This window comes from Bombina bombina, chromosome 1, assembly GCF_027579735.1.
Source record: "Bombina bombina isolate aBomBom1 chromosome 1, aBomBom1.pri, whole genome shotgun sequence".
NCBI classification, from domain to species: Eukaryota; Metazoa; Chordata; class Amphibia; order Anura; family Bombinatoridae; genus Bombina; species Bombina bombina.
The window spans coordinates 86,553,779-86,567,018 of record NC_069499.1 but is presented as its reverse complement, the minus strand read 5'-3'; the positions used below and the strand labels follow the sequence as shown (position 1 = coordinate 86,567,018).

The 13,240-nt window shown below is 33.1% G+C and overlaps 1 protein-coding gene across 1 annotated transcript in view; it reads left to right on the top strand.

The window, feature by feature from the left end:
* The window catches only part of BDKRB2 (bradykinin receptor B2), a 29,353-nt gene extending 17,734 nt beyond the window's left edge, over window positions 1-11,619 (top strand). The window contains exon 2 of the mRNA XM_053697500.1: window positions 5,829-11,619. Within this exon, the coding sequence (XP_053553475.1) occupies window positions 5,836-6,972 (1,137 nt within the window). The 5' untranslated portion in view covers window positions 5,829-5,835 and the 3' untranslated portion in view covers window positions 6,973-11,619. The remainder of the gene's footprint in view (window positions 1-5,828) is intronic.
* Window positions 11,620-13,240: the final 1,621 nt, after the last annotated feature.

Below are 13,240 nucleotides of genomic sequence, written 5' to 3'. Positions count from 1 at the left end.
AATTAATTATTTTTTTTCTTGCAAATTTCAAAATTTGCAGGTCACCTGTATCATGTGACAGCCATTAGCCAATCACAGACCCATATATGAATACATTGTGAACTCTTGCACATGCTCAAAAAGTGTGCATATAAAAAGACTATACACAATTTAATAAATACATTGGAAAGTCTCTTAAAACTGTATAGTCTATCTGAGTCATGAAAGTTTAATTTTTACTTTAAAGAGACAGTAAACACCTTGAGATTTGTATATAAAATGTTTAGTTGTGCATAATGACACAACTTTGCAATATAATGTCATTATTTATTTTGCTCCCTTTTCATGTAATTTAGCTGTGAAAATTGAGCAATTTCTAATTCTCAGAACATAAAAAGTACCCTGCTGACGTCTCTAGAGTAACTGTGATTGGCTTTAACTGATAACAATTGCAAAGCAGAGTACTTCATATTACTTTTATGACTGTGACTAGCCTTGCTCTCTGCAGACTAAAGCACATATTGGATCCTCCAAATAAAGCAAATGTGAAAAAGAACTGCAGTAAAAAGGATGATAATTTGTATAAAAAACATTAACACTTGGTGGATATGATATTCTACAGCAGCAAAACAAATATGTCTTGTAGTTAAAAGTTATTTACTGTCACTTTAATGTCCATTTAATTCCATTGGCACCATGGATGTGTATTCTACTTAAAGCAGTGACTGCTGGTGATGTCACATGATGACACTATGCATGTGTGAAGAAAAATGCACGTCCCTGAGGCCTATAGGGGCATACTCTTTTTTGTTTCTCGCAGACGAAAGCATATTCTCAGGATCCACAGCACAGAGCTTAAAGGGACAGTCAACACCAGAATTGTTGTTGTTTAAAAAGATAGATAGTCCCTTTATTACCCATTTCCTAGTTTTGCTTAACCAACACAGTTATAATAATACACATTTTACCTCTGTGATTACCGTGTATCTGTGCCTCTGCAAACTACCCCCTGATTTCAATTCTTTTGACAGACATTTTAGCCAATCAGTGTTGACTCCTAGGTAACTTCACCTGCATGACCTCAATGTTATCTATATCACGGGTCGCCAACCTTTCGGACCTCAGGGATCACTAAACTCACAATTTTGAATCCCATGGACCACTAACATGATTTTTTTTTTTTAAAAGGTACAAACCTATAAAATGTATGTATTTGTATATACAGTATATATATATATATATATATATATATATATATACTATATATATATATATATATATATATATATATATACATACATATATACATACATGCATACACACACACACATACTGTACATAACTAGTATAACCAAAGCTAAGTTTACATTATGTATATATTTACACATTTTTAAGAATAATTTTTTGGAATTAACTAACTGAATGACAGAACTGAGAGAATACTTCCAAATGACAGATGAAGGGTGAGTGACAACTTTTGAACTGGAAACAGAGAGGCAGAAAGTGGAAAAAAAAGAATTCTGTTTAAAAGGGACCACAAGACTTCCAAGTTACCTCCCCAGCTAGGAATTATTGAAAACTACTTATGATCATGGACAGACATTGGAGGCATAAATTAAGTTTATATCAGAAAGCTCTTAATATGGATGTGAGCTAACGATGACTGATGTTACTGGCAATTAATATAATACTATTCTAATACTATAATACTGGTGGGATATGGCTGAGCTGCTGGATGGCAATTACTGGAATTCAGGTGGAATAGCTTTGTGCGCAGGAAAATTATTAGAATGAAAAATAATTCATTTTTATTTAAAAAAAAAAAAAAAAGAAGATGGAGGGGAGGAATACAAACTTGATGTAAATCCATCTGAAGAAATTAGGAAAACTTCTACAAAGAGACAGGTAAAGAGAAGAAAATAAATGAAATATGAGAAAAAAATTTTTTCTTTTTTTTTATATACTTTAATTCCACTATTTCACGCCAAGACTATACCAACCTCTGCTGGCTTTAGAAAGGAAGCATCTTCCTCTAAACAGTGCGCCGGACGGGAGGAGTTAAAAATACAATCTAGCTACGCAAGTTTCGCAGTACTACGCAACGTGCATAGGGAGTTTGTAATTTAACTCCTTCTCCGTCGGTTTTCACTGATGTCCAGCCAGGCACTGTAGGGAGTTGCAGCGCAATGGGGGTGACACTATCAGAGGAGATTCATTTCTGCTTAATGGTGTCAAGGACCACCAACATCTTCTTGTGGACCACCAGTGGTCCATGCACCACTGGTTGGCGACCGCTGATCTATATGACACACATAAACTAACACCCTCTAGTGGTGAAAAACTGTCAAATGGCATTCAGATTAGAGGAGGCGTTCAAGGTCTAATAAATTAGCATATGAGCCTACCTAGCTTTAGCGTTCAACTAAGTATACCAAGAGAACAAAGCAAAATTGATTATAAAAGTAAATTGGAAAGGTGTTTAAAATTACATGCCCTATTTGAATCATGAAATTTTATTTTGGACTTGACTGTCCCTTTAAGTTTTTTACATAAAAAATGAAAAAGAGGCATTTTTAAAAAGTTAAACAGTACTGCAGTATTTGTTTTGTATTACCTGGCCCCTGCTAAGAGAGACAAGCCTCTACTAGCATTTGTAAGAGCTTGTGTGCAAATAACCAATTGTAAAAAGACAACTGCTCATTCTTGGATGAGTGTGCATGGTCTCGTGTTTACATATTCTGTGGTACCAGCTCCTACAGAGCATGTTCGAAAGTTCGAGAGCTCATTTACATATATGTCTGTGATTGGCTGAGAGCCGCCCATCATAAAGGGAACAGAGAAATGGAAGGAAACTTTGAGATTTGTTAGAAAAAAAAATCTACTGTTTGTTTGAAATTCAAAGTAAATGTTATTGCATTGTCTCGTTAATATGCATTGGTTGATTATGTAATTTTACTGTATTTAATGGTCCTATAAACATGTAACTTGATAATTTTTCTTCTCTTTTTGTATTATAACGAACCTATAATTAAAACTCATATTTTTTATTTTACCATAGAAAGTGAGTTTTGACCGGAATAAATACACCACTCAGTTCTTGTTAAAAGCAATTTTAAAAAAGTATCAAATCATAAAACGTACTTAAAGGGCCATAATACCCAATTGTTGAAACACTTGAAAGTGATGCAGTATAGCTGTAAAAAGCTGACTAGAAAATATCACTTGAACATCTCTATGTAAAAAAGAAAGATATTTTACCTCAAAAGTTTCTCAGTAGCCACATCCCATTGTAAAGGACTTCTAAGCAGCAAATCAGTATGTCTGTCCCAGGACAGCTAAGGGGTTGAGCCTCGTGCACTCTCATGTTATTTCCCTATTTAGTTTAAGGAAGTTTACTATGAAATCTCATGAGATCACAGAAAAAAGTTCATGACCTCAGCACTGTTGATGCTGATTGGCTGCTGTTCATTTCTTCATATTTTTTTTTACCTGCAGCTGAGCAACAACTGAGTATAACTTTTTACACAGGACTTACTCTGCTGAGCTGAGGAGATTGTGAGGTAAAATATCTTCCTTTTTTACATAGAGATGCTCAGGTGATATTTTCCTGTCAGCTTTTTACAGTTATACTGATCAGTTTCAAGTGATTTAGCATATGACTATTATGTCCCTTTAACTGATTTCATGTGTCCTGTCTCATCATCTGTTGCAAAATCCCAGAGGAACAGATTTATTTATTCCATTTTTGGCAAAAGTTTTTGCTTATCCAAAACTTTTTAGCTCAGTGTTTTAGTCTGTGGCATCTCTTTTTTTTGGAACTTGTTTATAAAGCTGACATTTTCCTCTAGTACTTTACAGTCTTCAATATTAAAGAACAAACCATTGTTCCAATACTTCATTTTAATTTTTAACTGTGTCTCACTGAGCCCTCTCAGCAGTAACAAATTCAACAAATCAATACTAGCATAGAATTCCAGCAACTGAGCCTTTCCAACAAAGGATACCAAGAGAACAAATCACATTAGATGATAGAAGTAAATTAGAAAGTTGTTTAAAATTATACTTTCTATCTGAATAATAAAGGAAACGTTTTGAGTCCCTTTAAAGTGATGGTAAACTCTCCCGTTTTTAAAATCATAGGGTAATCAGTTGTAATGAAGATGTGCTATAACTTACTTTTAAATAAAGATATGAAATATCTTTATTAAAAACTGTGTGACCTGCCCTGCTCTCCTGCAATTGGGAGCATGAGAATAGGGGGCAATCATAGAGCAGTAGATACTGAATTGCTGCCTGCAAACATAAGTGGATAGGTTCCCTGCCTAGGAACATTGTCCAATATATAACCGATAGCAGTATTAGGTTCCAATAAAAGGTATGTTGCATGACCCTGTCATTATATAACAATGCTCTTTTTATTGGAACCTAGAGCTGTTATCTGTGATATATAGGCTTGAAGGTTTGACAATGACCAACTATATCATGTACTGAGCAGGAGGTGCTGTACTTTCTATAAAGTTTAGGGACCTTGTCCAGCCACATAAATGTAATTGTAATAAATGCAAGTGTAAAAGAATGGAAATACCTGCAGTTTAGGTTTCTGCCCTTACAGTCTTTAATTATGTTCAAATACTATTTTTATTACCATTGAAAAACTAGAAATATATTGTAATATTTGCAAATATACATTTTTACAACTTTGTTTATTTGCTAGCTTAGATTCACTATGAAATATATATAAAATAGTGGTTTTTAAAGGTAGGTTATAAGTGAAGGCTTAGCTAAGAATCGGAAGACTCAACAAGATATCATATTGCGCAACATAGACACTCATTGTGTACATACATCATTGCATTTTTCCCAGTATCAGTGGGGGTGGGATCTTGCAATATCATACTGGGCAACCTGCATTGCTGCTGTCTCATCATCCTACAACTGAATTATAAGTTGGAATTTTGGAAACAGAGTAATAAAGTGAAACATCCTCCCACACTGAAGTTTACTCACTCTTTATTCATATCTGTGTAGTTGAGAAGAGACCATCATAAATCATGTAGTAATCATGCATTCCATGAGAAATGAAAGTTTAAGGATGATAAATGTTCTGCCTAGTCTAATACCAAGCTAAAATTGCAAAAACATACAAAGGCTGTTAAACATTTCCATCATGTAAATTTAATCATGTATATATATATATATATATATATATATATATATATATATATATATATATATATATATATACATACATATGTCTGCTCTTTGACAAGTGCCTAGTTCACAACATTTAACAAGTGTTTTAGTTTAAATTTATTTTTTACAACTATAGACCAGGAATGCAGCAAGGCATCATGTACCACAATTAAACAACCCTGCATCATTGATTTTTAATAAAATAAATATAAAAACATTCGTAGATCCTATGAGTGGGAAGGCATCATACTATAGAACTACCCCATATAATCTATTTACTGCCCTATCAGTTGGTCTTGGACAAAATATGTCCCAGATTTAACCCTTTTTACTTTTTATGCTCTCCTTTGCTAAACTGTTTACATGTGAGTTGAACTGAGTGACAATTTAGTTCATATGTGAATTTTGTCTTCCTGTTTATTAGACGCAGGGTGTGCTTTATATGTCACTACACTACATAAAGGAATAGGAGGAAACAAGTAAAGTTTGTATAAAATATATAAAAGTATTTTTGTAACAAAAAAATGGTTAACGCTCATAAAAGTTTGGTGGTTCGGTCACCTTTACTCATGTTCTAAGCACATTACTGTTTAATAAGTTGTCTAATCTTTCCTGTTTTAGTAATACATTTATTTTCTCCTTTCTATTGTTAACAGGTTCATAATGGCAGAATATAACTGGAATTCTAGCAATCCATACAGTTTGGTAGAAGATGGAAGATCTATAAATGAAACAAACTCATGGACAACATTTATTAACAGCACTTACAGCAATACTTCTGAAGAACTTAGATGTCCATTTCCTGAAGGCTGGGACTGGATAAGTGCCTACCAACCAATTTTCATGTGGGTATTATTTGTGTTAGGGTTTATAGAAAACATCATTGTCCTCACAGTTTTCCTGCTTCATAAAAATCGCTGTACAGTAGCTGAAATCTACCTTGGAAATATGGCAGCTGCAGACTTGTTGTTAATCTGTGGCTTACCTTTCTGGGCAATAAACGTTTCCAATAACTTTCATTGGCCGTTTGGTAGTTTCCTTTGCATTGCTATCAATACTATTATACTAGTTAACCTAAATTCTAGCGTTTACTTTTTGATGATGGTTAGTATTGACCGATACTTGGCTTTGGTGAAAACCATGTCTTTTGGGCGAATGAGAAGAGCAGGTTATGCCAAGCTGATTTGCATGGTAATTTGGATATTTGCCGTGCTCGTTAGCTTGCCCAAATCATCATTCAGAGTCCTTACACCCATTGAACAGTTAAACGTCACTGCTTGTATCCTTCAACCGCCATCGGACGATTGGTTCATTGCAACAAATATAATGATAAACACCATTGGATTTCTTCTTCCTGTGGTCGTCATTTCATTTTGTACTTTTAAAATCATTGAAGTTTTAAGCAATAACACAATGCAACAGTTTAAGGAAGTCAAAACGGAAAAAAAGGCCACAATGCTAGTGTTGGCTGTTCTTCTTGTTTTCATTATCTGTTGGCTGCCCTATCATATTGTTACATTTGTTGATACTTTGGTACTTTTTAAAGTTGTGAAGGGTTGTGGAATTTCAGACTTTCTCCAAATCGGTTCCCAGATTTCAAGCTACTGTGGCTACAGCAACAGCTGTATTAACCCACTCCTATATGTCATGGTTGGAAATCATTTCAGGAAGAAGACAAAGGAAGTTTACAAGCAATTTAAAACAAGGGGACAAAAAAAAAACTCAATTTATCAGATAGATTATTCTGGAGACACTGTCCGAACTTCCATTTCAATGGGACCACAGAAAATCCGAATATGATTTTAAGGACTATAATGTAACGCTTGACGTGTGATGTGAAAGGTTTCATCCCTTTGTGTGAACTGAATATGTCTTCTATATATTTATAAGCTAACTTAAATTATTTACCATTAATATTGTAAATGATGTAAAATTGTGGCGTTTTGTTTTATCTCACACATTCCTGATGCACTGATGCTAAACTAGTAGGAAACATTTATTAATTTGATTCTACTGATTTTCTATTCATGTAAAGAGAAATATTTAAAGAATTATTCAAGAGATAAGTTCAAAACGCAAAAAAGCCTCGTTTATCATGATTTCGATACAATTAAGTTAAAAAAACAAAAACAAATTTAAAGCTACATTATACAGCCAAGGTGCACTTAGTAAGTCCAGAATGTATATACAAACATCTGTTAAAACATCTGGAAACTATCTAAAGGTTTTCTAATAAAATTGCCTTGTAATGTGAGATTTTCCCTATCACTCTTACTATATTCTGAAATAGACCCCATACAGAGAAAAAATACAGCTTATGATTTTTACTAAAATAACGGTAAAAAAAAAAAAGGGGAAAGTGTATTGTAAAATTAAATATCTGGATTTGCTCTTTGAAACCACAACCCATCAAAATAGGCTGTTTGCAGAGAGATTAGATATCCTTATCCTAACTCTTGAATGCTTCCCTTTCTTATCTCTGTCTCTATACATTACGTAGAAAGAACAATAAAAATGAACATTTTACAACTTTATCTCTCTCACACCCCACTGGGAGTGTAATTTCTTCCGCTGGTTGTGTTTCCATAGCTTTTCTATAGCCTACAATTAAATATAGAAACTTTCAGTATAGGTAGGGATACCACGGGCAAAATCATCTATTTAAAAAGGTGATATACAAGTAAATAAGCTATTTGTAAACAATGTAGTACATTCCAGCAGGTAAAATGGATCCTTGGGAACAAATACAAGGGCAGAAACATTTAGGGTATAAACTGCATTATATTATATCACTGGTTTTCAAGCCTGCCCTCAGGCCTCCCTAACAGGCCAGATGTTGAGGATACCTGAACTGGAGCACAGGTGAAATAATCAGCAGCTTAGTAAACATTGTTATTTTGCCTCCTCTCATCCAAGGTAATCCTGAAAATCTGTCCTGTTGGGAAAGCCTGAGGACAGGTTTGAAAATCATTGCATTATATCTTAAAATCAGGAAATAAAAAAAAAACATTAGCTTGGAAATATATGAAGCTGCTTTTCTCCTAAAATTAGCCACAAAACACAAGGTGTTATCTGTGTGTGTAAACAAATTAAATAACGATATATATTTTTAAAGCTGGTTTATTTTTCAATGCTTGAGTAAAAAACAAAATCTGTTTTTTTAGTACAATATGGTAACTGCTTCTTTGTGCATTGCAGATGGAGAGATCTAAGGTCTATTATAGTTAAAGAATGACGTGCTCCAATTAGTTAAATATGTGTTTAACCTCTTTGCGAAGGTTAAAACATGGAGGTACAAGGCCACTAGTTCTAATTTTATACACTCTAACAAATCTGAGCATGTAATTTTTCAACTATAATGACCCTTTCATTTTCTTTCTTTTTATCAGCAAATTATATTGATGTTGTTGGTTGTTGTTTTTTTTAATTTACTGTGTACAAAATTCCAATAGAATAAAAAATAGCTAATATAATTCTAAACATATATATTTATTTATTTTTTGTTTTTCTTTTCTAAAGTGATAGTAAATCCAAGCATTTCAAAAACGCTAGGATTTACCAGCACTAAAAAGGAAGGCACATTTATTTAATTATTATTATCGGTTATTTGTAGAGCGCCAACAGATTCATCAGTTTAAAAAAAACTGTGTAAAAGGTACTTTTATTTTGCGGAGGCTTCACTGCGAAACGGAGCGCCTCCGGCCACACACAGCACAGCTCATTTTTTTCAATGGCGTAATGTTTCTACCTTTTAGCCGTATGGCTAGCAAGGCTATTGGCTAAGAGGTGGAAACATCACCTTATTGAAAAAAATTAGCTGAGCCGTGTGCGACCAGAGGCGCTCAGTTTAGCAGTGAAGTCACGGAAAAATAAAGGTACCTTTTACATCGATTTTTTTTAAACTCATGAATGAAGGTCGCCTTCATTTACCATCTACGATTTACCATCACTTTACGATACCATTTCCAGAACAGGCCAATTTCACACAAAACTAATGCTAGTTTTATATATGATTTAGTGTTGTTTTTTCTTCGGTAAGTATACAATCATTTAATTGAATAGCAAAAAGTTGTATGGTGCTTTAAAATAAAAAAAATAAAAAATATTTTGTAAAACAAGCTGACAATGGAATTACTACATGAAAATGGAAATCGAACACCACAAATGCTAGATAGAATGATGCATTCAAAGGAAAGATTAGTCTGAGAATATCATGTTGATGTATTTTTGTAAGTTTCTTTAGTTGATTAAATATTTACAAAATAAGTGTAAAGTTTCAGTGTCTATAAAACAATGGGAGCTGCCATGTTGTAACTTAGGTTACCTTCTCTGCTGTGGCCAATTAGGGACAGTTATAAATAGGTCACTAGAGTGTGCAGCCAATGGCTATGTGTAATATAACAGTGTTCTGAACTTCCATTTCTAAAAGGGAACTGAAATGCTCACAATTTCAGAATAGAATTACAGGAAAAGGGAACAAAATAAATAATGAAAGTATATTGTAGATTTTTTTTATATACAATTTATCATTTTATACTACCATCTCAAAGTTTATAATGTCCCTTTAACAGCAAAAAGGAATAACCTAAATAGTTACTAAAATGTTGCAGGAATAGAACTAAACTCATTTTATTTGTCGGACAATAAAATGAATATATAAATCATTAAAGCACAATTCATGGAAAGAAAAGTTAATCATAAGCTTTAAAAATCACTTTGCTTACAGTTTGATTCACTTTGTGTGTAAGAAAACTATGCATTTTTCTACATTATTATACACAACTATAATATCTTATAGACAAACTACAAATGATGCAAAAGACAACTATAAGCATATAGAATTATGTTGTCAAATAATTTAACTGCATGGAATATGGGATAAATAGATCTTTTCTTTTTACATTGGAAAACAGTTTCTCTCATGTTAGGTTGATATGCTGTTTTCTTCTGCTAATGGGTGTGGGTGATCCTGCCTAATTGCAGCTAAGTCTGGAAACACTTTGAAAATTAAAATACGTGTAGGTCAGAGGTTTGGCACAAGGAACAGTTAAGTGTCTATTGTTGTTTTTTTTTGTATTATTTCTTTATGAAATCTGTTTTAACCATTGCAAAGTGCTCACTAAATGTGTTTGCTGTACAATGTATTTCTTCTCATAGTATCTACCTCTTGGCATAAATAATATCCTAGTCTTTCTGTGTTCTATGGCTTATTAAAAAGGTTGTCTACCTCTCTGAGCTTATTCACTGTATATAAAAGGTGTCAATGTCTCAGCACTAGTCTTAAAGGGACATGAACCCCAACATTTTTCTTTCATGATTCAGACAGAGAATACAATTTAAAACAACTTTCCAATTTACGTATATAATTTAATTTGCTTCCTTCTCTTGTCATCCTTTGCTGAAAGCTGTATCTAGCAGCGCTGCGGAATATGATGGGGCATAATAAATAAAGTATAATAATAATAAAAATAAGGTCAGGAGCAGCAGATAACCTAGGTTCTAGATGCTGATTGGTGGTTCCATATATATATATATATATATATATATATTGATTGTGATTGGCTCACCCATGAGTTAAGTTAGAAACCATTAGTGCATTGCTGCTCCGTCAACAAATGATATACCAAGAGAATGAAACAGATTAGATATAGAAGTAAATTAGAAAGTTATTTAAAATTGTATTCTCTATCTGAATCATGAAAGAAAAAAAATGGGTTTCATGTCCCTTTAAGTTTAATTTAAACTTTGCAAAAATAAAATATATGTGTTCTAATATTTCATATTCAGTTACACATGCAAATCTGAAGATTTTTGAGTTTGTTTCAACACATTCAGTAGCAGACTAAATTTATTTCAAGAGTCTTATTTAAAGGGACAGAAAATATTTAGAGATTTTTATATAAAATGTTCAGTTATGTTCACTGAACAATTTTGCAATATATTTTCATTAATTATTTTGTGCCCTTTTTATGTAATGTAGCTCCATTTATTTTTAGGATTTCCTAATTCTGGGAACTTGAAGTGCACCCTGCTAACTTTCAAGGCTAAACCTACTACATATATTTCCCTTATGATCTTTAACTGATAACACATGCAAAATGTTTTACTTGATACTAATATTTTGACCAGGTTTACGCTTGTCTGCAAACTAAAGCCCAGATTGGCTCTGGATAATTTGTTTTAAAAACATTTCGATTTGACTGATATTTTATTTTATAGCAACACAAAAAGATGTCTTCTAATTACAAAGTGTTCACTGTTGCCTTTATCTGTTGTATCTCACAACAAGGAGCCCATCAAAATGTATTCTGTTAATAATTTTGGTTTAAAAATCCTGCAATGGCATAATTTAACTTTTTTTTCATTGTATCAAATGCTATTGAAATGGATAGGCACTCGGTTTTATTATCTGTAATATAAATCATCAAAATAAAAACTTTGATAATTTATATTTGTATGAGTAGTTTTTTCTAGTGAAACTTTGCATATTATAGTAAAGTTTTGTTAATTTTTGTACCCATTTAAAGCAATATTAGCGTTAAAGCACAATGGTAAATTATATTTATGTATTTATATTTTATTAGGTCCATATGCACAGGGCAGCAATCAACAGTGGCAAAAATGCTTCATATGTAAATTAACAAAGTTTAGACACATTCCCTTTCTTTTTCATCACATTAGTGATAAACTAGGTAAACTATTTTTAATACAAGTTAACACTTTTTCTTTGGTTTATGCTAAGATGAAATTTCTATCAGCTCAATATATAAAAAAAATCAAAAAACGAATGACCCTTTCTCTAGCATTTTAAACAAACATATAAATACAGTCAAATTGTCCAAGTTATTTTGATATATATCTGACCATTAGGGATGAGCATTTAGAACTTTTAGAACATTTATTTCATAACGAATTTAAATGTCATTTAAAATTATATTTTGTTTGGGGAAGCAAATGATCCATTTAAAGGGACATTCTAAAATGACATGGTCCGATTAATTAATTCTCCATTGTTTACTATCGCCTAGATTTAGAGTTGGGCGGTAGCCGTGAAAACCAGCGTTAGAGGCTCCTAATGCTGGTTTTTACTGCCCTCTGGTATTTGGAGTCAGTCAGGAAAGGGTCTAACGCTCACTTTCCAGCCGCGACTTTTCCATACCGCAGATCCCCTTACGTCATTTGCGTATCCTATCTTTTCAATGGGATCTTTCTAACGCCGGTATTTAGAGTCGTGGCTGAAGTGAGCGTTAGAAATCTGACGACAAAACTCCAGCCGCAGAAAAAAGTCAGTAGTTAAGAGCTTTCTGGGCTAACGCCGGTTTATAAATCTCTTAACTACTGTGCTCTAAAGTACACTAACACCCATAAACTACCTATGTACCCCTAAACCGAGGTCCCCCCACATCGCCGTCACTCTATTAAAAATTTTTAACCCCAAATCTGCCGTCCGCACGCCGCCGCAAGCTACATTATACTTATGTACCCCTAATCTGCTGCCCTTAACACCGCCGACCCCTATATTATATTTATTAACCCCTAATCTGCCCCCCTCAACGTCGCCTCCACCTGCCTACACTTATTAACCCCTAATCTGCCGAAGGGACCGCGCCGCTATTATAATAAAGTTATTAACCCCTAATCCGCCCCACTCCCGCCTCAATAACCCTATAATAAATAGTATTAACCCATAATCTGCCATCCCTAACATCGCCGACACCTAATTTAAAGCATTAACCCCTAATCTGCCGACCGGAGCTCACCGCTATTCTAATAAATTTTTTAACCCCTAAAGCTAATTCTAACCCTAACACCCCCTAACTTAAATATAATTTAAATCTAACGAAATAAATTAACTATTATTAAATAAATTATTCCTATTTAAAGCTAAATACTTACCTGTAAAATAAACCCTAATATAGCTACAATATAAATTATAATTATATAGTAGCTATTTTAGGATTTATATTTATTTTACAGGTAACTTTGTAATTATTTTAACCAGGTACAATAGCTATTAAATAGTTAATAACTATTTAATAGTTACCTAGTTAAAATAATTACAAAATTA